The sequence below is a fragment of the Microtus pennsylvanicus genome, chromosome 1 (genome assembly GCF_037038515.1).
Source record: "Microtus pennsylvanicus isolate mMicPen1 chromosome 1, mMicPen1.hap1, whole genome shotgun sequence".
Classification (NCBI taxonomy): Eukaryota; Metazoa; Chordata; class Mammalia; order Rodentia; family Cricetidae; genus Microtus; species Microtus pennsylvanicus.
In genome coordinates, this window is record NC_134579.1 from 185,192,925 (window position 1) to 185,217,771 (window position 24,847).

The 24,847-nt window shown below is 38.6% G+C and overlaps 1 protein-coding gene across 11 annotated transcripts in view; it reads right to left on the reverse strand.

The window, feature by feature from the left end:
* Ptprk (protein tyrosine phosphatase receptor type K) overlaps positions 1-24,847 on the reverse strand; it is a 527,882-nt gene that overhangs the window by 387,581 nt on the left and 115,454 nt on the right. For all 11 annotated transcript variants that reach the window (XM_075946829.1, XM_075946790.1, XM_075946757.1 and 8 more), the window contains exon 2: positions 10,352-10,474. In XM_075946829.1, coding sequence (XP_075802944.1) covers positions 10,352-10,474 — 123 coding nt within the window. The remainder of the gene's footprint in view (positions 1-10,351; positions 10,475-24,847) is intronic.

The following is a 24,847-nucleotide window of genomic DNA, read 5'->3' on the forward strand; positions in this document are numbered from 1 at the left end:
AAATAAATTAAAAAAATATATGACTAACATAATCCAAATACAAAAAACTTTTGGATATCTGTAGATACCCAAAAACTCTGCATGTAGTCTCATCTTCGGGGAAACAGAAATAAAATGAAGACGGAATAGCTAAGCCTCTGCCCTGGTATTTTTGCTCTTCACGCTGATGGTAATTAATTGTGGTAATTAATCAACTCCTGGTTTCTGCATTCCACCACATTTGCTTGAAGCTTCTCTCTACACGGGAGGTGCCACATACTGAGTCCTCTACCACGGGCCTGTACTGCTAAACTAGGGTGTCTTCAATAGCAAGCCTCACTCCGACAGGCAGCTGAAGTCACTTACTTATCAGTCAGACTTTCCCAGGGCAGAGCCAGAGTCGCCAGAAAGTAAGCCTCAAAGAACAGACTCTCCAAACACAAAACTAAGGATGACTTAAATATAACTTTGGGAACTGACAACTGACAAACAAAACCTGGGTACAATATCTTTTGGGGACATTACTAGGGGAGTGGTGTGGTGGCGTGTACACACGCGTGCATCTATCTGTGTATGTAAAAACTCTCTCTCTCTCTCTCTCTCTCTCTCTCTCTCTCACACACACACACACACAACAACAACAACAACAACAACAACAAAAGGATCCAATTCAGGGCCTTGTATACAGTAGATAGTAATTGTTTTTATTTAAAGGATTTCTGACAAAGTTCTTCATTCTTCTCATTAATCTTCAATAAAACACTGACTTTCTAAAGTAACCCTTCAAAAATAAAAATATGTAATTCTTACTCAGATTTTGTTTTTCAAAAACTTTCAATGACAAGATGTTTAACAGAACAGGTACTCTAAAAGTCTGCCTTCTCCTTAGCACAAATATAACAAGACAGCCAATTGTGCAGCTGAAGTGTTTGTGTTTTATGGAGCACTATATTCTGACCAAAATGGGAATGATAAGCCTGCAAAAAGGACAAAGACAGTATTCATGCATGGAATACCCATAAAGTCCTTACAGCAAGCAGGAATAGTGCCTAGTCTAATTCGTGGATTCCTAGTCCAAGTGACACCAAGAAAGGCCAATTCCTGCCAAGTGATATGACTTGATTTCAGGAGATAGAACACATTTACACTTAGAAATTACGTGGGTGAAGTCCTTGAAATAGGCATGAAGTTTTCAATCTGTTCTTTTAAGCATCTTAACAGAAAAATATGTAGTTTTTTTAAGGTTTGAAATGAGGTGTTGAGATTGTAATTCCAGATTCATCCTACCACACTCGATCATAGCTGCCTGCTCCTTCTGTACTCAACCTTGACCCTACTGCTGTTCCAATAACATCTGCCTGGCTATGTGCATTAGGGTAAAGGGACATTGTATTCAGCCTGAGCTCCATCACAGGCAGGGGAGGGATCCAAAAGGAAAGTCAACAACGAGGAGCTCATCCTCCTCTTAGCACTGACTGACATACACTCAAACATGAGATATATGGACCAATTAGACTAGATGGTATATCTTTGGATGGACAAGAGACTGATATAGCAAGAATAAGAATTATACTCAAAATAGGCTTTTTCAATATCAACTTGCCATGCCCAAGACAAGGAATATTATTCATGTAGCAGAGTACTTTTCACAAAAATACAAGGACCTAATTTCAATCTCCCAAGAAAATAAGTAAAAATAAAAAAGATAAATAAATAAAAATAAAAGTCATTAATGGAGTTCACGCTGAAGAATGGAGAAAGAAGAAAGGATGCCTGGAGCTTGATGACACCAGCTAGTCTTGCCAAATTGGTAAGCTCCAGGTAAAGAAAAACACTTTCTCAAAAACTAAAACGATAAGGCTGGAGAAAGAGCTCCACAATTAAAAAGCACTTGTTATTCTTACAGAGAACCCAGGTTCACTTCCCTTGCAACATCACAAAATAATAATAATAATAATAAAAAAACCTGAAATGCTCTTTGGTCTCCATGAGCACCAGGCATATGGCATGCATGCAGTGAACAAGAATGCATGCAGCAGAAAAAAAAATCATGCACGTAAAATAAATGTAAATAAACCTTTGAAGAAAACTAAAAGAGTAAGGTTTGAAGAAAAACACCACTGACCTCTGGTCTCCACAGACATGTACATGCATGTACTTGTGCACACAGGTGTGCACACATACAGACATCATAAGCGAATACACATACACACATAGTTGCCCAATCTGGTTCATACTTAATGAATAAGCAAGTATTAATGCTGTGGGATAATGCTCTTGTAACCTGTAAAATTTTGTCATTTGTATTTGGTTTAATAAAATGCTGATTGGCAAATAGTCAAGCAGGAAATATGGGTGGGGCAACCAGATAAGAAGAATTCTGGGAAAAGGAAAGACTCAGTGTGCAGTCGCCACCCAGACACAGAGGAAGCAAGATGGAATGCCTCTCTGGTAAAAGCTACCAAGCCATGTGACGAACACAGACAAGAATTATGGGTTAATTTAAGTTGTAAAAGCTAGTTAATAATAAGTCTGAGCTAAAAGACCAAACAGCCTCTGTGTATTTTGTTGGGACTGAATGGTTGCTGGATTGGCAGGGCAGGACAGTAACTTCTGTTTACATATTAAAGAACTCAGTGGGGAGTCAAGAAACCCATGAGTAACTAGTGAATTCTCTGAAACTGTCCTATTAAACATGTTTCTCATGGCCCTTCACCAGCATTTTCTTAGTCTATGTTGCTAAGTGAAGAGTTAACGATCTTATAGACCACTCCACGGGCTTTAAACATAGAAAACATGAAGATTTTGTTGATAAATTTTTCTCAGTAAATAATTTCCTCTTTAGGGAAGAGGTAAGGACCCTTAAAAATAACACAATCATTGTCTCTGAGGAAATTAGACATGAAGGCCAACAGTCTTTCATGATAGCTGAGCATTTGGATATAATTTAGCATATGAACATATAGTGCACCATGCTATGGTGAACGTCTTAATTTCACATAGAGTTTTACAAAATCACTATTTGAACTATTTAATCTGTTGTTCCATTGACACCTCTTTATTTCCAGGTAGTCCTTCCTGTGTTCGGAAGCTAATAAGCTCTCAAGCTCAGATAGGCACCAGTATCACGAGACAAGTTTATTTTTAGAAAGGTAACATATAAGGTCATAACCATATCTTGAGTCACCCTCATCCCAAGAAAAGTAATTTTGTTTCTCTGGACTACATATTGATTTTAGAGGTACATGTTAAAGATGAACGCATGGACTCTGAAATTGACTCTGTATTCTTATCTGTAATTCATGTAGGAAGTTGGACACTCTCTAGTAGGGACACCAATATAATTCTCTCTCTCTCTATCTTTCTTTTAATACTGAACTGCTTTCCTCCTGTGAGATACATTGGGGCATATCTAACTTAGATATATCATGTACCTGAAATAGCAGGAAGAAAGCCCTGTCTCAGCATGCCATTTCTGTTCCCTATAATTTAGACATTCTTCATGCTGCATTTATGTCCATAAAGGTAATAATCCTTGCATTAAAAAGTAGCCATTCGTTGGTGGTTTATCCTTCAAGTGCTCCGTGACACCCTTTCACTTCATCACTTCACCCTGCCTCCAACTTTTGGTGTTTTTAATAAGCAACTCCAATGTGGTAAACTATCTTGTCTGTTGCGCTCAAGGCAAAAACACCAACAGACATAATGATGACAAGGTTTGGACGGGAACACTGAAATAAGCCCGTAATTCTTGTCCTAAAATAGACCACTGTAAACAATGGCTTAAAATGATTTCCAAACCCTGACTTTACTCAGATGCCTTCAGTGAGTCCTTGGTTTTTTTCTTCTAGCACACATGCTCTAATGACACAGCAGATAATATGTATTTTTAAGGTTGCTCGGACCGGCAGATGCAAAGTGTTCATCAAATAACTAAAAATAACATAAAGGTGAATACATGAAAGGGCAAAGTCTCACCCCAAAGGATGAACATCTTGGGAAGAAACTCTAAAGCTCAATAGTCATTCTAGCTACAGCGAATCCTTGAAGATATTTCTCTAGGAGAGTAAGAGATAGAAAAACAAACGGTGTGTGGTTTTTACTCCAACAACAGTAGAAAGCCAATGTAGATTAAATAAAATAAGTAACACTGTACAGTAGACTTAAGTATCTATGCTGGGGTCAAGGAAGTGTGTCAGCCTGGCTGTAACGACGTAAGAGCAAGGCGGTATTGTGACAAATTACTGATCTGACCTGATTGTCAAGCAAGTGACTCCCTCTGCTCCTCTCAACATCACGCATTTTATAGGGCTCTGAGAAGGATTAAAAAATTGTATATGAAGTTGTGGCAATGATGGCTCAATGGATAGAGCACTTCTCATGCAAGCATTGGGAGTGGAGTTTGGATCTCCAGACCTACATAAAGTCGAATGCAGGAGGTCTCTAATCCCAGGCCTTTTCTGGCCAGAAAGAGGTGGAGAGATTCAAATCCTAGAAGTTCAGGGTCCAGCTACACTGACAAACACAGCAAACCAACAGAGAGTTTGTTTCAAACAAGACACTGACATCCGCGGTGGTCCTTGGACTCTCTCACCTTTATACACAGCTGGGCTTACACACGCACACTTACAGATACAGGGAGGAGGGATTGAGAGAGAGAGGTAGGGGGAGAGGGAGGGAAAGAGAGATTTCCCAAAAAACTCAGGAATCTATCAGTTGAGAGCTAACTTTCATCTCTTAGATGCATATATGAAAGAGTCTGAGCTAGCAAAAACAGTTTCCAACTTTTCCTTAATGCCCTAGGCTTAAAGCCTCGAAGTGTTCCTCATAGTGACTACCTTGATGGAGCTGGAGTGGTGACAGGCCAAGATCATTAAGTTCCCCCATGAATTCGGTCATGTGTATTTAACTGTAGACATCAAAGTGTCCACTTTCTCCACATCACACCAGCAGAAGAAAGTACCAAACCCAGGACTCATGAGCATGTTCCTCTTGAATATGCAAGCAGAAGGAAGCTCACCAAATAAGTATCTGAAGTACGTAAGCTCTATTTTAACAACCTGGCTAATAAATCACGCTTAAAACTAAGAAAACGAAGACTCATTTTTTAAAGGCAACAAGTTAATGCAAAGGCTCGTTTCATAGCATTGCTAACGTCTGTACCTCTCCTGCATAATTTCATCTGTTTTCTAAATTGTAAGGCCATAAACTATTGAATCACATAGTCTCCCTTGCTACGTTTTACAAGGGAGAGAAATGGTTTCCTCCTTCAGAATTCTGGTAAGTCAGAAATAGAACTTTTATTTTTTTTTATAGCATACAGTATGTGCAGTTTAAGTTAAAAACTCCATGCAGTGATTTATATTAGCAGTAGAAAGAAGCAAGCTGAAGGTAAAATCTAATGTAGTCATAATTTGAAACACTGTCAAATGGATACTCTAGAGACTCTAAAGTAAAACGTAATTAATCATTTCAGAGAAACATGTTCAAAGGAAAAAAGCTGTTACAATTTCAGTGAGAGAAAGTGAAATGTATTGATATGTCAATCACACCCCTCGTTCTCTGGTCTACACCAGAACAGATAGTCAAATGGACAAATAAATTTGTTTCATGTGGTCATAAGCACAAAAGAAACCTTGACAGTCAAGATCATAGACATAAATGTGTATAAGATCGAAGAACAATTTCTAGTTCTGTCCATTGTTCACAGGCTCTGGGGCTTCTCTTCTGTATTAATGTAACAGCTCTCCGTGTGGAACACTGCTATTAGCCTGGCAAATGAGGAAAAGACAGTGGTGGCTCTCCCTCTGTACTAACTAATAAATAGTATTTGAACATATTCCACATAGATGATATCACTTATAAGTGTAAAAGTTTACTGAATAATTACAATCTTTTGATCACATTAGAATTAGTCATGACAATGTTTAAGAAACAAAAATTGTCACTGGGTTGTTTTCTTTAAGAAGAGGGAAAATTTCTCTGAAATAATGACCAAAATCTTTATTTACTTGAGTGGTGTGTTTGCATGGTGCACGGTGGTGGTGGGGAGTATGGGGTGGGCTGAGGGTGGGTGCACCTGAGCAAAAGTCATAGAGGGACACCCAGGGTCTGCTCCTGTCACTCTCAATGCTATAGATAGGGTTTCCCACTGAACCTGAAGCTCACTGTATCTGCTGGGCTAGTAGGACAGGAACCTCCCAGGATTTGCCTGTCTCCATCACCAATTCTGGGGTTACAGTCACATAAAGCCAGGCCCAACTTTTTATGTAGGTACCAGGGAGCTGGGTCCTCATGTTTCCACAGCAAGCATTTTGACCTAGTGAGAGACTGTTGAATTATGAGGACCGAAGAGGAGTTCCAAGACAACCAGGAAGCTCCTCACCCTTTGGACGATGAACAAATGGCCAAGAATTTGGTGAATAGATAACTGAGAAAAAAAAACAAAAAACATAAGCCCAAAGATGAATGCAGGCTGTGATCAAGGGTGGCAAAAGTGATTGCTATCTGAGGTCTCCTGGAGAATCTCTTCCTCTAACCTACAACATTATAATTATTATTCCAGCTTCTCAACAGCATTTTTGTGAAAATGGGTCTTACTTACTTGTCACTCTGTACTAACTCGTAAGATACAGACAAAAAACAACTTACCACCAGGAGCTCAGTAATTTCCGAACAGAGAGCAGTGCCACCCAGATCGATAACTACCCAGGGTATCCAGCATCCGGCTGTCTCCTTCAAGCCTCTCCCAATGCAAGCACTACCACACAGACATCTAACTCGTCAAGCAGCTGACCTATTTTTGAAATTTAAGGAGGTAAAATACAGTCTCTACTCTTGGGCCTGAGTTCATTTTCTGCTGATGCTTGTGAAATTCATCAATATTGCTATGCACAGCACGAGTCAATTCCCTCACATTGTGGTGTGATTTCATCACACGAACACACTCCTACGCTTTGGTACATTGTACTACTGACAAGAATTCAGGCTGTCTTCATCTTGGAACGATTAAGAACATCGGTACTATATACAGCCGTACATTCCTTGAATGAACACATGTACTCAGTTCTTCTGGGCTCATATCCAAGAATGGATTAGCTGGCCATTAGGCCGTACAAAGTGGCTATGCAGATTTACCGTCCACAGTAGCCTAAGAGGCTTTCCCTTACTCTGTATTCTTGTCAGCTACACCTGGTGTCAGAGGGGTGCCACGGCTTCTCATTACGGCTAGACTTAGCTTTTCACTGACGAGTAGCTTTTCCTATTTTCATATGACTTTTGGCTACAGGGCACATTTATGAAGCGTTCATTCTTCTGCATGTTATTTTCAAACAGCTAATGGTCCTTTTTGTCATTATTATTGTCATCTAACAAGCTAAGAACTGCTCTGGAATATGGCAAGCAGTCACTAAAAGTAGCATATTTCTCGCAAGAAGTTAATTCCTTATTTTCTTTATTTTTACCTTGTTATTTCAAACTGTTGAGTCACCTTTTTTTCCCCCTCTGAAGGCCAATTTAAAAAGTCAATAATTAACAATGTCCAAGCACCTCAGAAGGTTCAATACCATGTCTGTCTCACACAGACAGACTTCGTCATACACAGGGCACAGATGGTTGCCTTGGCTGTGTCTTTTGTTTCTGTTTATGTATTTTCAGTAAATGAAATCTTAAGCAAGCCTACATATCTGTGTGCAAAAGAAATGATGGGTCATTTAAAAGTTTTAAATAGATTATTTTATTTATTTTATTTTATGTATATGAATGTTTTACATACATATATGTGTGTATGGCCCATGTACATGCCTGTTGCTCATGTAGGTCAGAAGAAGACATCAGATTGCCTAGAACTAGAGTTACAGACAATTGCAAACTGCCTGTGGGTGCTAGGGACCAAATCCCTGTCCTCTAAAAGAACAAGTGCTTTTAACAGCTGAGCCAACTTGCCAAAACAGGATGTTAAAATTTAGTAAGTCTAATTATGTCCACTTTGCCAATATATGGACAGATTAATGCTTAGTTGGCTCTTTAAAAGAATATCAGAAAGAAAATGGGCAGGGGGCCACATTGTAAAAAGAACTGAGTAGGACTAGGTAGATCCTTCAGTCAGGAATGTGCCTGCCGTTCAAGTGTGAGACCTTACTTCTGTCTATCTCACCATGCTGAACAGGGAGAAGGCTCTTCAAATTCCTAAGGCAAAAGAAAGAGAGTGAGACAGAAAGATTCAGATTGGCCAGACAGACAAGCCAGCTCTGCAAGCTCCAGGTGAATTGGAGACGTTGCCTCCAAACCAAGGGGGAGCGCTTCTGAGGACCAGCACCTAGGATCGTCCTCTTGCCCCCACCAGCACAAATACTCATGGGCATGCGAGCACACACGCAGACTCACAGGCATAGAGAAGAAATTAAAGGAACACACAACACAAGGCCTCTCTCACTTCTCCTCAGACTACACAAAGTTACGTTCTAAAGAGAAAAGTATTCGTGACCTTTTCCCTCCTTTGCATGATTAATTATTTAATGTGCTATTAATTGGAGGATATGGCTGAATTTCAAACACTTTCATTTTCAGTGCATATCATCCTTTACTGTAACCAGCGATTAAGTAATTGTGTGAAAGGTGAGCCAACAAGGTCATCTGAACATTCTCTTCAGCACTCATTACCCACCATCAATAGCAATTAGTAATGGCAACATTTCCATAAATCAACGTCTTTCTGATTATTCTCTGATGATAAACAGTCAAAATGTGTGCATTCCGGCCCACCTTTTTAATATACATGAAATATTAAGTCTAAATATACCACTGAGGAAACTCAAGTGAAAACGTACAGTGGTTTCTTTAATCAAAATGAGCCGGAATAATAATTTATGTGCCTTTGAAAGAAGAATGCAAACCAACACACAGGATGCAGGGAGTCTGCCCAAGTGTCAGGGTCAAGCTGAAGAAAACAAGGTTGTCCACGAAAGACTGCCCATCAGTGTATTCCTCCACAAAGAAGATTATGTCTTAGTCTAACCACAAAATAACCATTTGCTTACTCAGCCAGGGAATGCTACAGTTCAAAATAAAAAGCGGACCTAATCCAGGCCCCCAGCACAGAATAGAACCATACAAAATATTTCCAAAGAATATACTCACTGTATTTATTTACAGTCCTCACTAGAGATCCATGTTCTGGGTTTTATTTTATTTGCTTTGACTATCACATTCTGCTGATAATCATCAATGGTTTTTCCTTTGTTTCTATGAATCATATGAACTAGCAAGATTTTTTAATCAGTAGCGAGAATTGATATTTTGCACTTAAAATGGTGATGTCTAAAATTCACTATCAATTGTGGAGGACATTATGAATTTGTAGGAAAAAAATCAATTTAAGCTATCTTTATTTAATTATAATAAAATACTAAAATTATACTCCCAAAGAAATTATTAATAGAAAATCAATGTATCAGTTAAATGATTCATAGCATAATGTAGGAATGTGATCTCTTATACATACATTTTCTATATATAATTATTTGTTTCTTTCTAAAGATCATTTGTTCATTTAGGTATCGTGATTCAAATTTTATGTTTCTTTCTGGTTTTATAACTAATCAAATTACTGTTAAATACACAATTTAGAATTAATATGTAAAACTGAAAGAAATACTAGTCCCATAATTTATCATGTGGAAGATACATATTGATATGATACATCTTGATGTGGCTTTCACAGATGACAAAAAAAATGATGACCAGTCCGAAACAATCAGGAAATATACTACCACAAAAATCAAATATCAATCCCTAAAAGTTCTAGGTGAGAAAGGAACAGGCCTCTGCCTTGTTGGTACAAAATCTACTCAGAAAACATCTCAGCTTGGTAGTTTTGACTCCAGGGGGTCTCTCTACAGAGCCAGTACCATACTCATATACTGGGGGTGAAGGAGACAATTTCTCTCCTGATCAGGCTATTGAAGGCTTGCCCACAGTCTACCTGGACTAAGTGAAATATAATCGAAGATATTCCAAATGACTAAACTTCATTATATTTTTCCTATAAATTTTGTTTGTTCTGTGATTTTTTTCAGGTTTAGTGATTTTGACTTCTTATTAAGGGAGTAAAAGCAATGTTTACAAAGTTACAGATGTTTCTCCAAAGTGAAAAGAAAGATATAATAAGAATTCTTGAAAAATAGAGGAGACATTATAAAACACTGTTAAGAAAGAGGTAAAGAGTATTTTAAGAATTTTAGATGTTACCAAAAGGATCAATAATAAAAATTAGATTTGAAGTACCAATAATAATAAATTAGATATAAAGTAAGAAAATACTGTTTAGTCTAAAACTATTCCTTGGACACTGAGTTAGGAGAACACAGCTTACCTTGAGGCATTTCGGGGGGCAGGTAATGGGGTTCCTGCGCACTGACATGGACCCATTCAAAGTCATCATATAAATCCTGGTGGTAGTCACAGGCTCCTGGCCCATCATCAAAAGTACAGCCACCTAGAAAAGGAAGGGAGGAACATTATTGTATTCAATTACATTCTACACACATTTTCTCCACGTGAGAAAAGCACCTGAAGAAGCAAGTGCTAAGGGTGAAATATGTAATTGCCATGACACGTGTGATCTTAATTGTTATGATATTCTGTTGGCACTACTCCTACAAAAAATTCAATACCAATAGAAACCTCAGTACATTCTACTGGGTTGAGCTCCAAAAGGAAAGCTTAAGCTTTGAAGCTTTTATTTATTTATATATATGTGTGTGTGTGTGTGTGTGTTTGTGTGTGATTTTTAAATTAATCATATATTTATATATATGCCTTTTAAAAATAACATATATGTATAAACACATACAAACACACACATATATATACATACATACATATATATATATATATATATATATATATATATATATATATATATATATACACACTCAGCCTGGTAGTATACACCTTTAATTCCAGTACTCAGAAAGCAGAGGAGGCAAGTCTCCATGAGTTTGAGGCCAGCCTGGTCTACATACAGAGCTAGTTCCAGGACAGGCTCCAAAGCTACACAGGGAAACCCTGTCCCAAAAAGAAAAGAAAACAAAAGAAAAGAAAAGACGAACACACATTATATATAATGAGTCTTTACTTCAATTTATAAAACTACAGTCTAAACAGTGTTGACAGCCTTATTGCAAAGGGGGCAGGGAGTGTGAAAACTCTTTTCAGCACAAATTCAAAACAGTGAAGTTTGAATTTAAGCCTTAACTTAAAAGATGTCTACGCTGTCTACTACAGCAAATCAAACACACAAGTTTACTGAGGTCTAAATAGTGCTGGAGGTCTGGGGTCGGCTCTTCTGTACAATATTTATATTATTTTCAATCGCAGTTTACAATTTTAAAGTGGGGGAAATTGAAATACAAAACAGATCATTTTAGTCTATTCCCACGCTCAGCCTTCCATTTTGCTCAATGGCCTGATTTTCACACAGCGAGTGGCCTTTCCCCTTTCACATCGGCCATTTTTCGGCCTCTCTTGTTTACTTTCAGATGTGACTATATAGCAGGGGGAAAATGATTACATTTGCTTCTCAGCTCATCTACAAAGGGTACACAAGTCAACATATAGGGTTTACTCAAATCGGGAAAATAAGTGGCCAGTATGTCTAATCTGTAAAGAAAATGGATTACGACTAATGAAAATCTAGCAGTGGCTTTAATGAGAAAAACCAATAACCTGCCTCCTTTCAAGTGGCTTATTTGCTTAGTTTCCATGGAGATCACTGGAGAAACTTGGGGAATTCTAAGGCAGGCAGTAACAGCTAACAGGTGGTAAACCTCAGACCATTAAATTCGCCTCACTCTCCTAATCAAAAGTTTGTCACTTTGGCTGTGACTGAAAGACACCGTCTCCAGCAATGACAGAGAGCAACTGCATCAAAAACAAAACTCTAAAAGACAAAGAACTCCACAACCCCAAAACCTTTCTCAAAACCAGAGTACACTGGGTTCCTCGCATCTTTCCTCTGACTACAGTAATCCTCCACTATAACCCACAGCCCAACAGCTGGAACACCTAACATTGCCTTTTGAACATGCTAAAAGTGACCTTTGTTGCACAGGTATTCGTGAAAGATGACGTACTTTTCATTTAAAATTAGCTTCACTTAGAATTAATTTAATTCATTTAAAACTTACAAAAGGAGGTTGCTAGGACATGCATCTTTACATCCCAAGGGGAAAAGTTTTCCTCACAGATAGAATTCACTATCAAAGCCCCAAAAGACTTACTGCTTTGCAATGTAGGCCTGAGAAGACCCCACTGCCCTTTATGTAAGTCTGGGCTTCCACTGTACATAAATTTAAACTATCAGTGGAAATCACATTGACTCATTTGGAAGATGGATGGCTGTAATTGCTGCCCCTCATAGACATGGTTAATTTTAGACTTCAGTGTTCAGATTAATAGTAACAGGGGGAACAGCTATACAGAAAAAGGGGGGTCGACATTACTTATCAGCTCTGTACCAGAAATGTGTCAAAGGGATCTTGAAATCATTAACTGATCAGCTCGACTTGAATGATAAGAAAACTCCTTGAAGATAATCTTCAAATTCTATTTTACAATAAGTTCTAATCCGAGAGGAACCACAGATCTATTTATTACATGGAAAGCATATTTATAAACCTGCATTAGCACATTTTCACATTCTGCTCTGTAATGTGAGTTTCTGTCTTAATATTAAGGCCAGTGAAGTGAAGATGAAGTGAAAAGGACAGGAAATAGGATTCAATAATAATAACTCTAGGCCAGTGAATAAAACAGAATGATACATGTGACAACAAGATGATCAAAATTCTAAAGAAACCAAAGGAATTGACTATACTCGCTAAATCAGGTTGACTAAGTTACACCTAAGGAAGGATGGATGCACCAAGAAAAAAAATGCCAGTAGCTCTCTCAAGAAGTGATAAGGGATTCCTTCTGTATGCTGTGAATACCAATGGTTAATAAAGAAAATGGTTTGGCCTGATAGGGTAGAACTTAGGTAGGTGGGGAAAACTAAATTGAATGCTGGGAGAATGGAAGCAGAGTCAGAGAGAAGCCATGTAGCCCCACCAGAAACAGACACTAGAACCTTGCGGTAGGCCACAAACTTCGTGGTAAAATGTAAAATACTGGAAATGGGTTAAAAATTGATGTAAGCGCTAGTTAGCAATACATTTAAGTGATTGGCCAAGAGATGATTTAAATAATATAGTTTCCATGTGATTATTTTGGGCCTGAGCTGCTCAACAGCCTGAACAACCAAGCAAACTCGCTACAACAAAGAAGTTCAATCCTACCTCTTGGGAATATACTCTCCTTTTCCTAGGCTCCTCTAGTCCCTTCTACCCTAAACCTTTTCTAAACATTTCTCTTAAAAAGTCTTGGTTTCTGAGCAATGGTGGCACACACCTTTAATCCCAGCACTTGGAAGGCCAAGGCAGGGGAATCTGAGAGTTCCTGCTTTGTAGTGATCAATGGACATGCATCGACTCATGACTGTCCTTTGTTCTACGACCATAAAAAGCTCATGCGATCACTTCTACACCAGAGCATGACATTCAGCTCATGTTCCTGAGCCATAGTATGTATCTCCAAATTAACTCACTCCTTTTGTAATAAGAGCCATATTTTGTGTCCACAGCTCTAATTCATAAGCAAAAATATACCTAATAAGTGTTAAGTTTCGCTCAGCTACTGGAAGGAACACCAAGTGGTAAACCTGAATAGGTAACAAATGACAATATTCTGTTGCTGAAGAACTATGAAAGAGGAGGCACCTTCAGTTTCCAGTTATTCTGTCAGCTCCTAATGATAAGGCAACAGAGGGGGAGCTGCAAGTCACCCCCGAGCAGAGGGGATGATAGTGTTTAACCCCAGTAGAGAACTACTCCCGAAGAACATCTCAGATGCTGATTCCTCTCCCTCTGATCACTCAGTTAAGGGGTAGCTTCATCATCACAAGTGTCTTTTCACCTCACTGTGAGCCACATAAAGGACCCTGTAACCAGGTTAGCAGAACTGTTCTTCAGTAGAACAAGGACAACTTGTGATTATACCACTGAAGTGACACCCTGTCCCCAACAAGGTATGATTGCTGACAGTCCCTCTGGCAGGCATGAAGCCTCATGGGTTCTGCCTGGAATGACTCTAGAGCATTTATTAAAGATCATGACATGTGCATGAGAGAACAGGGAATGGAAACGCTTGAAATGTATGAGAAAAATAAGCTAGACTCAAATTGTTGTGAGGCTTAGAATGTGAGGGTGCTGGCTGCCAAGCCTGATGGCCTGACCTTAATTCAGCAAGCTTTATGAGAGGACAAAAACCAACTACCCAAATTTTTGCACACGCACACATACATACACATTCACTCACGCACGCATGCACACATGCATGCAGACACAATAATAAATAAATAAATGCAAAAAATTACTTTCAAAACTCAAATTCTACCTAAAGTCAGAATTCTCTGTGTAATTTTTTTTGTCGTTATTTTCTTATTTGGTTTTGACTCTGCTGTTGCTGCTGGTGGTTGTTTGATTGGTTGGTTTTGCTGGTGTTTTGAAATAAAGTCTCCTGTAGCCCAGGCTGACCTTAAACTCACTATGTAGGTGAGGATGACCTTGAACTCTGAATCCTCTTGCCTTCTTGTCCTGGATTCGAGGATTACATAACACACTCAGTGTCTGTGACCTGGAAGATACAACCTTGGGACTAATGTTTGCTAAGCAAGTACCAGACTAAGGTACATTTTCAGCCATGAAGCCTAGCTTTTCAAAAATACTCTGGAGACCTTAAACAAGTCTGAGCCATGGGGGATATATATAGTCATTATGGAAGGCCTAGACAGCTTGTTCCACATAAACTGTGAAAAGTGGGCTTTGAAAAGCCAATGTAGCAGTATCTTCCCCATTCTGCCTTCCAGGGCACTGACCAATTTCTCATTTCTATACAGAGTATAAATGCAGAAAACAAACAGAATTGCCTCTCGTGGTTCTGACTGTTTCCACAGCACGGGCTCTATTTATCTATGGACAAGGAAAACTTTCTCATTAGCTTAAAGAATGTGGGAAAAGTATACTCCTTAAAAGAGCCCATGGAAAATCATAGACTGTGTTGGAAAATACAGCATATTTAGTACAACTGTAAGATGATTCTCAGGAAAGTGAAAAAAGTCAGCCTTCGCCAGTTGTGAACTAAGCATAAACCTAGTTGGTATACCACTTCAAATGATGTTTCTTTATACTGGGACAAAAGAAAAACTGATACATAATAGAAACTTCAACCACAGACAGTATTAAACTAAACAAGATTTGAATAGTTCCTATTATTGTGCTGATTAGAAATTCCAATAAAAGGGTCTAGAGAAATGGTTCAGTAATTAAGAGCATCTGCTATGACAAAGAATCCACCAAGGTCAGGGCACCCCTAGATGCCTACAACTCCAACTCCACTGGGATCCAAAGTCAAAGGCTTCCACAGGCAGCTATGCTCATATGAATATACTCACAAAAGACACACAATTAAAATAACAAAAAATTAAATCTGGCCAGGCAGTGGTGGCGCACACCTTTAATCCCAGCACTCGGAGGCAGAGGCAGGCGGATCTCTGTGAGGTCGAGGCCAGCCTAGTCTACAAGAGCTAGTTTCAGAACAGGCTCCAAAGCCACAGAGGAAAAAAAAATTAAATCTGAAGAAAACACAACATAAAATCACGGGTCTGAAAGCAAAATGCCCAAAAAAGCCAATATACCCCACCAAAATAATTATAAAGAAAAAAAAAAAAAACCTTGCTACTCTTGATTGATGTTCAGGTTGATAGGAGCAAATCTTTATTCCCAGAAAAACATCTTTTTGGAAAAAAAAATAGAGAAATGGCTTTCAGATAATGTTCCTCTGAAAAATGCTGGAATGTCTTCATAGATTTTTGTTTCCTGTTAACTGCACACATCTGGGAATATTGGAAGTACAAAATGAGAATTGATGAACACGATCAATGCCCAGGTAGTGTGTGTCTTTGTCAGCCCTAAAGACAGCAACACTTTTTCTTCATTTCATGTCTGAGAATTAAAATATGCACACTACACATACACACACACACAATTCAAGTGCACATAAATAATTAATTCCATTAGGAGAAGATGAATGAACCATAATAAGTCATTCTAATTGTTGCCACTGAGGACCTTAGTGGGGAAAAAACTTAGAAATTATAAATGAGAGTTTTAAAGAAGATAATGAATCCAGACTTGGGGAAAAAACCCTTCAGGCTGCTTGCAATTAATTAGTATGTGAAAATATTATCTGAGTCTACCTAGTTGCTAAGGAAAAGGAACCCCTAACATGTTCCTTTGAATTTGGAGCCATCATTTATGAATAAGGAGGAGTAATTCTTATTGATGAGAAAAAACTCATTTCAAACACATTCATCGATTATCAAATTCTTTCTCCCTAGAGTCCCAGCTCTAACTGAAAGTACATGCTTAATATATATAATCCAATATTATGTAGATATGGCAAGGCTTCTTACTTAAATTGTCTAGGATCCAAAGCAAATTTTATACTTTAACTGCATAACCATACTTCAATAAGACCGAATTAAGCAGAATGGAGCAAGAAGCTCCATTACACACCCTTCCTTCTCTTCAATGAAGTAATAGTCAAATAACATGCACCTCAATTAATTAGACTTAAGCAATTTTAAGGACCTAGCACACACTTTGGTGGTCGAAGAGAGTATGCATCTAGACACAGCATGGAGTGTGGATAAGTACGTGCATAGCTTTGCTATTTTAATTTTCTGAGTTTCAGTTCCCTCCCAAGTAATATCAACTCAATAATAACTATCCTGAAATGCTGTGAGCATTAGTCAAAATTCTCACAAATAAAGCTACTTACACTTAATAATTTTCTATAAAGTATACCCTGTCTATAACCCTGGGACATTTTTCAGTTTATACATGGGCTATGCAGATTTGACCCTACACAGATAATTAACAGCTTAATGAAAAGAAACATCTTTCAAATTAATTAGCCAGAAAGACAGCAGATTGGTTTCTATACAACCAGCTTTTCCCTGAACATGTATCATACATGTTTTCAAACGGGAATTGCACCCTTAAATCAGGAGTGACCCAAATCTATCTATGCAAAGCCAGTTAGGAAACACTCAGGTTCCATTTAATTTCTATTGCCATTACACAATTTCTTTTACCTGCAGCCAGAAAGCAGCCCAGCGGAGAAAAGGGGCTAATAAATGACATGGCTGCACTGGAATAGAGCATGTCCTAAAGTAGATGGAAGTCTGGATATGGCCCATAGGCCATTCACCAGCCCATGGCTTAGACCACTCTCATCTGAAACATTCTTAAAACTACTGCTACAACTTAGCCTGGTTAAAAGCTTATTTTTTACATAAATCAAGAAGAGTAGCAGCAGGAAACTCAACTAGAGATGGAATGTGAAACCAATCCATCTGTCCTAAGTCAAACATTCAGAGTGCTAAGAGAAAATGAAATATGAGACTCATTACCCTAAAGGTTTAGCCCCTTTGTACTACAGAAGAAATTGTACGGCATGACCTTGCGTAGTCATGTGGACATGCAGAAAATGGATAGATGGGTAGCCTACATCTATATGTGACTTCTTGTAACCTCACAATGAAGCTAATAGAAGATTCCATAGCATTAGAAATCACTGCAGAGATGAAGAGTCTTATTAAAATGTGGTAGTGCAAGCCACTAATCACAGCATTTGAGGAAAAGAGGCAGGAGGTTCCAGGAGTCAATACCAGTCTTTGCAATGCAGTTTGAGGTCAGCCTAGACTATATAAGAATCTTCCTCCAAATATCAAGGAGAAGGAACACATTCATAAAATATACCTCATAATAAAAAAAATAATAATCACTCATGGTAACAGACCAAGGTGTACCAAAGAGGAGCTGGAGAAGTTTAAAGCACAGACCTGGTACCTGGGTTCAGTTCTCAGTACCCACATGGTGTCTCACAGCTTCCTGTATCCCCAATCTTAGGGAAACTGACGCCTTCTTCTGGCTTCCTTGGGCATCAGACATGCACATAGTATACATACATACATGCAGCCAATCATCCATACACATAAAATAAAAATAAATAAATATTTAAGAGAAAATAAGAAAGAGAGAGGGAGGAAGGAAGAATAAAAGGAAAGAAGGAAGGAAGGAAAAACACTGAGGAAAGGTTGTGGATCCAGGCACTACAAGCTGACCATATCAGAAAGTACCCAGCCCCACTCCATCCATGACATTGGCCAGGTAGTGCCCGATATTCTCTAGAGGAAAAAACTGAACTCACAAATGTAAAAGTTCTTTTTGATGCCACAAATAGGAAAGCAGCCTTTGCTGTGGGACAACAGTCTTGTACACTGTAAAGATTTGTCACATATATTGGATTAATAAAATATTGATTGGCCAGTAGCCAGGCAGGAAGTATGGATGGGGTGACCAGGCAGGAAATATAGGTAGTGCGACCAGAATAGGAGAATTCTGGGAAGAAAAAAAGGCTCAGTCTGCAGTTGTAACCCAGATGCAGAGGAAACAAGATGAGAATGCCTCACTGATAAAGATACCAAACCACATGGCTAACACAGACAAGAATTATGGGTTAATGTAAGATGTAATAGTTAATTAACAAGAAAACCTAAGCGAATAAGCCAACCAGTTTATTACTAATGTAGGCCTCTGTGTGTTTCTTTGGGACAGAACAGCTGTGGGACCAGGTGGGACAGAAAACTCTGTCAACAATCCTTATTGGATATGATGACTAATACTGCCAACATGCCAGACATAGAACTACCTAGAAGACAAACCTTTGAGAAAGTCTGTGAAGGCATGTATGAGGTAGGAAGACCCACCCTGAAAGTGGGCTACACCATGCTGTAAAATGGGATCAGAGCTTGAATAAAAAAGAACGCACAAAAAAGAGGCATTTACCTCTCTGTTTTCTGTCTACAAATACAATATGACCAACCATCCTACACCCACACTGCAACAGCCTATTTCTATGATGTAACGTTGTTCCCTGCCATGAAGCTAAAAAGAACACTTCTCCTCCTAGGTTGCCTCTTATCTGGTACCGTGGTCACAGCAATCAGGAGAGTAACTAATACATTGTATAGTTATAAAAGTCTGTCTGGTTAAGTAATTTCAACAAATAGTTGTATTTAAACAGAGTTAGTTAAGGTGAAAATTTTGTAAGGTAACTTTGCCTTGTTAGCTTGCAAGTTTCATGTTTTACCACTCCCATAAGGTACACAAACAAGCAATGTTGGGTTTCAATTATTTTTTTACATTTTTACTAAAATATAATTAGATAGCCTCCCCCTTCCCTTTTCTCTCTCCGGCCTATCCCATGCCCTTTCCCACCAACACCTGCCACACCTCCCACTCTCAAACTGTTAGTCCCTTTTTCTTTACTATTCTTACATATATACATATAAGCACAAATACATAAAATACAACCTGCTGCGTTGGCAGGGTATATAGCTTCAGGGCTGACCACTTGGTATTGGATAGCCCAATCAGTTCATTGTTCCCCAGGAGGGGCTAATTCTCCCTCTCCGCAGTCACTAGTTTGTAGTTCTTTATCTAGCAGTAGAATTCACAGACTTTGGGATCCTTAAAAACTAAAATAAAAACATTTTTGTAAATAACAGCAATTTTGTTCAGATGATATTTCCTTCTGCTGTCACACTAACTGTGATGAGAAATGTTTTTTTTTTTTTCAGAGAACTTGAGCGAAAAAGCGCACCCGAATTTCTTTTCCTATCTTTTTACTTTTTAACTATCATAGCAAAAACCCCATCCTTGGCACTTAGCGTTAGATACGCAATTTTAAGGAAACCACTGAACAACGTAATTGAGAATAAATGTAGTGAAAAATAAAATTCCCAACTGAAGCCATGTTTACATTATGGCAAAACTGGAAGCCACCCAAGCTCAAACCTAAGCCTTCCTTTGTTGTGTTTGTCACGGTGAGTTACTGGTGGGCTTCACTTCACCCACACATGACGTGGTCTGGCTTATTTCTGCAGTTGCTCCCAACCCCACTCAAGCATAGGTGATGGATCATTTTTCACGATGAAGCAAATACTGTGATAGGCTGAAGCCACGGGAAACAAAATTCCATGACCGAGACTTCCAGAAGAGCGGGAAGGGCCTGTTTAGAATCTCAGATTTTAGATCAGACTGGAGAACTCATCTAAAATATGCCCCATCACATTTTTAAGATTAACAGCCCACTTAAGACTTTAAAATACACTTTAGAAAATAACAATACGATTTGAACGTAGTTTAGGCAATTAAAATGCATCTCAAAAGAAAGTAAATCATTGTTCTCCTATATTTTCATGAATATGTAACCCTTTCACTGTCAAATATTTTAAACTTGATTTATGAACAAGTTATAAATCAAAATTTGAATTTTCCACAGTTCTTTAAATAAATTCTTTTATGATTTTTGTGTCTGTATGTATGTGTTGATACATACATACATACATCTCCAAACATATACGTGTATAGAGATACACACATACGTATATAGACAAACACACACGAAGACACACAGGTCTATGCACACCTGTGTGGGAGGTACTCATACCCAGCATATGGAAGCACATTAGGATGTCCCCAGTCCTGATCTCACTCCTGGCCTTATTTCTTTGAGGCAGTGTCACACCTGAACCTGGACTAGACTGACCACCAGCAAGCCCCAGGGAAACTACCCCACCACAGTGCTGGGGTTCCAGCAGAATGCAGGGCCACACCCACATTCTTATATGGGTGCTAGAGATTTGAACTTGGGTCCTCAGGACAGAGCAGTAAGTGTTCTTTATAGTAAAGAGTTATGGTTTTCTGTGCCATTTTCTGAAGTTATAACAAGAAAATTGCATATAATAATCAGTTCAACCAAAACATCAGCTGATGTTAGATCCATTAGTTCACTCTCCACACCACTAAAGCCAGTCTGGCTTTCTACCAGGCCCGGAGCAAACAAGAGACTCACATAAGAAGCCTGAGTCACAATAACTTCCTCCTTAGTACTCTTTCAGAAAGGAGTTAATATTTTGTTATTGTTATATGGCTATGGTTAATATTTTGTGGGATTGAAACATAAAATAAAAATTTTTCAAACAACACGGCTACAGAGAGACACTTGCGTGTCATCAGAAGTGAGAAGCCATTTCAACTTAACAGAATAAGGAAAGTTTGTGCTAAATTAAGCTTCACCAACATTCTGGTATGTCTGGGTCTTCCTTTTTCTAGTTTCTATATCACTGAAAAGGCAATTCACCTTGAGTTTCCCATCTCTACTTTCACCAAGTACTTAGGAATTCTATAGTCACTATTTGAAAACTCTCCGTATACCCTGTAACATTAGAAACGAAGTACACTGCAGACTGAAGCTATCCGAAAGTTAGGATGTGGGTTAGGAAAACATTGGCTGACATTCCTACGATTTTTCGAAGTACGTGGGAAATTCACAGTGTAAAATAACTAATAATCTGGCAAAGGAGGAAAGAAAGTATGAGTTTACAGTTATACCCTTCCTTTTGAGGCTTTTATGAGTGGTGATAAACTCCATGAAGATGAGATGGACAGATGTCACCACTGACAATTCCCTAGTAGACTTCGTAAGCCATTAAAACTAAACACTTGACTCTGCCTTGACATAGGGACATGTAATTATGTTTTTTAAGTGATCTTAAATTATGTCTCAACAAAATTAAGAAAGAAATCTAATATTTACTACACATATAAGGAAAAACTACAATACATAGCATTCACATGATAGGAAGGTGGGGGGAGGGAACCTGTTGGTGCAGAAAAGTATTCTGTGAAACGAAGAATGAGTAATAGAAAGATGTTAACTACCTTGTATGGTAGTCCCTAGCAGATCCTCCAAGAACAGGAGCAAGAGAATTTTCACAAACTTGAAATATCATCTCACCTAACTGATGACTGGATGCTACAATATAATCCATTTAATCAATTTTCTCTCCAACAATTGTTGCAAAGCATTACAACCGGTTCTAAAATTGGTCAAATTGAGAGGTTTCCTGATAACAAGAAAACCCCTTTCTTCTGGATGGGATCTAGAAATAGGCTTGTTGGTGTTGTTTAATTTCCAATATAAGGGGAGAAGCTAGGAAATAAGATTTGAATAATAGATGAAAGGCAGAGACAGTGTGGAGGTGGCATTTGAAGTTGGGCATCCCTGCGCAGCGTGATGACTTTCATGTCTCACTTCTCACCCAAAGCAAGAGCTCATTTCAGAATTTCAAATAATAAAGCAAGTAAGAGTATATGTTATTTGAGCGCACTACTTTCAAGAATATCCTGATGTGTAATTATGTTTATAAAACATAATTTGTGTCTCAGCAAGTTTTAAACATAAATCTGATCTTTACTACCCATATGAGGAAAACCTATGGCAAAAAATAAGAGGTATGTTTATGTCGTTTGCAAAAGGGCTGATCAGTGATTGAGATAACAACACAAGAATAACTAGCAATTTTATGTTTTAGATCCCTCGAATCCAACAATTTTACCCCTATAAATATACCCTGCATAAATATTCCCATGTATTCTGTTTTACATTCTACCAATAAAGGTTGGAACTACCAACTCCCTAAATTAAAATATAAATTTCAATGGCACCCAAAGACAACAGGACCACTTTAAACTTGAAGGACAACGACACAAACTTGCTTTGTGAAGATGTCCTCAAATTCTGGGCTCATCAAAAAAAATGAGTTATTATAAATAGATAAGACATGGGTTGCGGGGAGAAATGCACTCGGCACCAGCAGTTGGTGACGATAGTACAGATGTTCAAAACCATACAGGAAGCGGTGATTGCATGACCAAGAGATGAGAGAATTAAAGACAAATAAGAGTTAGAGTAAGAGATCTTCAAGCAGCCAGAAACAAAAGACAAGTAACACAGGAACCAATAGCAGAAAACCATCCCTCTTGAGTCGTCAATCATATCCGGAAGCTATTTAGGATACCAAAAATAAACAGAGAAAAATTGTTTATACTAGGGGCGAATACAACAGCACTGTCACATCAGCCAGAACCAAAAGTATCAAAACAAAAACGGTTTGAAATCTACCTTCCAGACATTCTGATACCTCACAGCATCACACATCTACTCTGTGGCTGCCTTTTGTCACTGGAGATCTTAACTAAAGGTAGAAGCAGAATGGAGACGAGATGAGGGTAAAATGAAATTAGGCACCGACAGCGTTTCTGTTGCTGATTCATATGCACGGATACACACACATCTCCACGAAATGTTTGGATCACGACTGTGGCTATCTGGATCACTTCCTCGTAGCATTCACTAAGAACCTGATGTTAGTAGATTATATGATCCCAGAAGTAAAATTTCAATTAAAATAAAAAACATTCTACTAGAGAATTCACATGTACAACATATCTTGAGTGTCAAGTCCCACCCCAACCTTTCCTCTTATGTCCCTCTCAAGGCTCTGATTAATTTTATTCTTTAGTCTGGGTACTACACTGGGTTGTTCATCCTGATAGAAACGACACACAAAGGAATAAAGCATGAAAATCATATCAAAGAAGAAAGTAGCTGATATTCCAAGAAATGTGTTTCAGTTCAGCTAAATGTATTCACTATTAGTCAGAAGAAGGCTTTCTGGACTACAGCAAATCAGTGACAGAGACCCAGAGGCAACAGAACGGAAGAGACTTTGTGTGGAGGAGAAATAGTAGAGCTAACGATGAAGAGTTTGCAGGGTCCAGAATGAGTGGAGACTCCTGAATCAGGTCCTAGATAGAAAGGCTATTGGAGTTCTGAGTCATTCACTCTAAATACCAAAGTACTAATGGTCTGCTCATGATAACCACAAATTGCATGAAGTTGTGTAACTTAAAGAACTTCCTGCAGGTGCACGGAAGGCAAGTAAGATGCCCTGTAATTCTCTTTTGTTTGCTTTTTGTTTTGACTACACAGGGTCTCTCTGTATAGTCCTGGTTGTCTTAAGACTCACTATGTAGACCAGACCAGGCTGGCCTTGAACTCAGAGATCTGCCTGCCTCTGACTCCTGGAAAACTGAGGTTCATATTCAATAGGTTTTACCACCAAACCATGGTAGACCACCATATCTAGACGGAAATATATAAAATTTGTAACCCACTTGTTGCTGTAGTTAAATCTACAAGAAACTGTACCCCAACAATAAGTGTCGAGCACTGGCAGTAGTTTTCCACTCACCCTCTCCCTCTTCAGTATCCCAAAGGGACTGGCTGTTTCCTATTAAGATTGATTTTGGAGGTGCCGTCTTAAGAATCAGATGAAAGGATGCGTTTTTGCTGGAGATATTGATCACTACAGGATTTTGTTTCTAACACTGAAAGTCATTAAAAGTTGAGAATCTGTCAAGTGGTCATAAACCCCAGTACGGCAGCTTTGACAAAATGCAGCCCTATTCTAGAGACTCTAAGAAAGACTACAGAATCTGACTCAGGTCTGTTCTGCCTTCTACCTCCAAAGATGAGGTAAGAATTGGTGAATCAATAAATAAAACTTTACAGTCCTATAAAACACAGGTGCAGAAGTCACAGGGGGAGGAAGAGCAGGCTGAGTAACTGGGTAAACTGACTTCCTGTCAAATCATTCACTGGGCTGAGCCCAGACCTTCAATGGCAAAACTTCATTTCCAGGCAAAGATTTAGAACAGCAACTATACCACCACCTCCAAAGTCAGGCAGATAAGAGTTACAAGGGCCCCAAGGAACCAGGGACTCAGGCACAGCA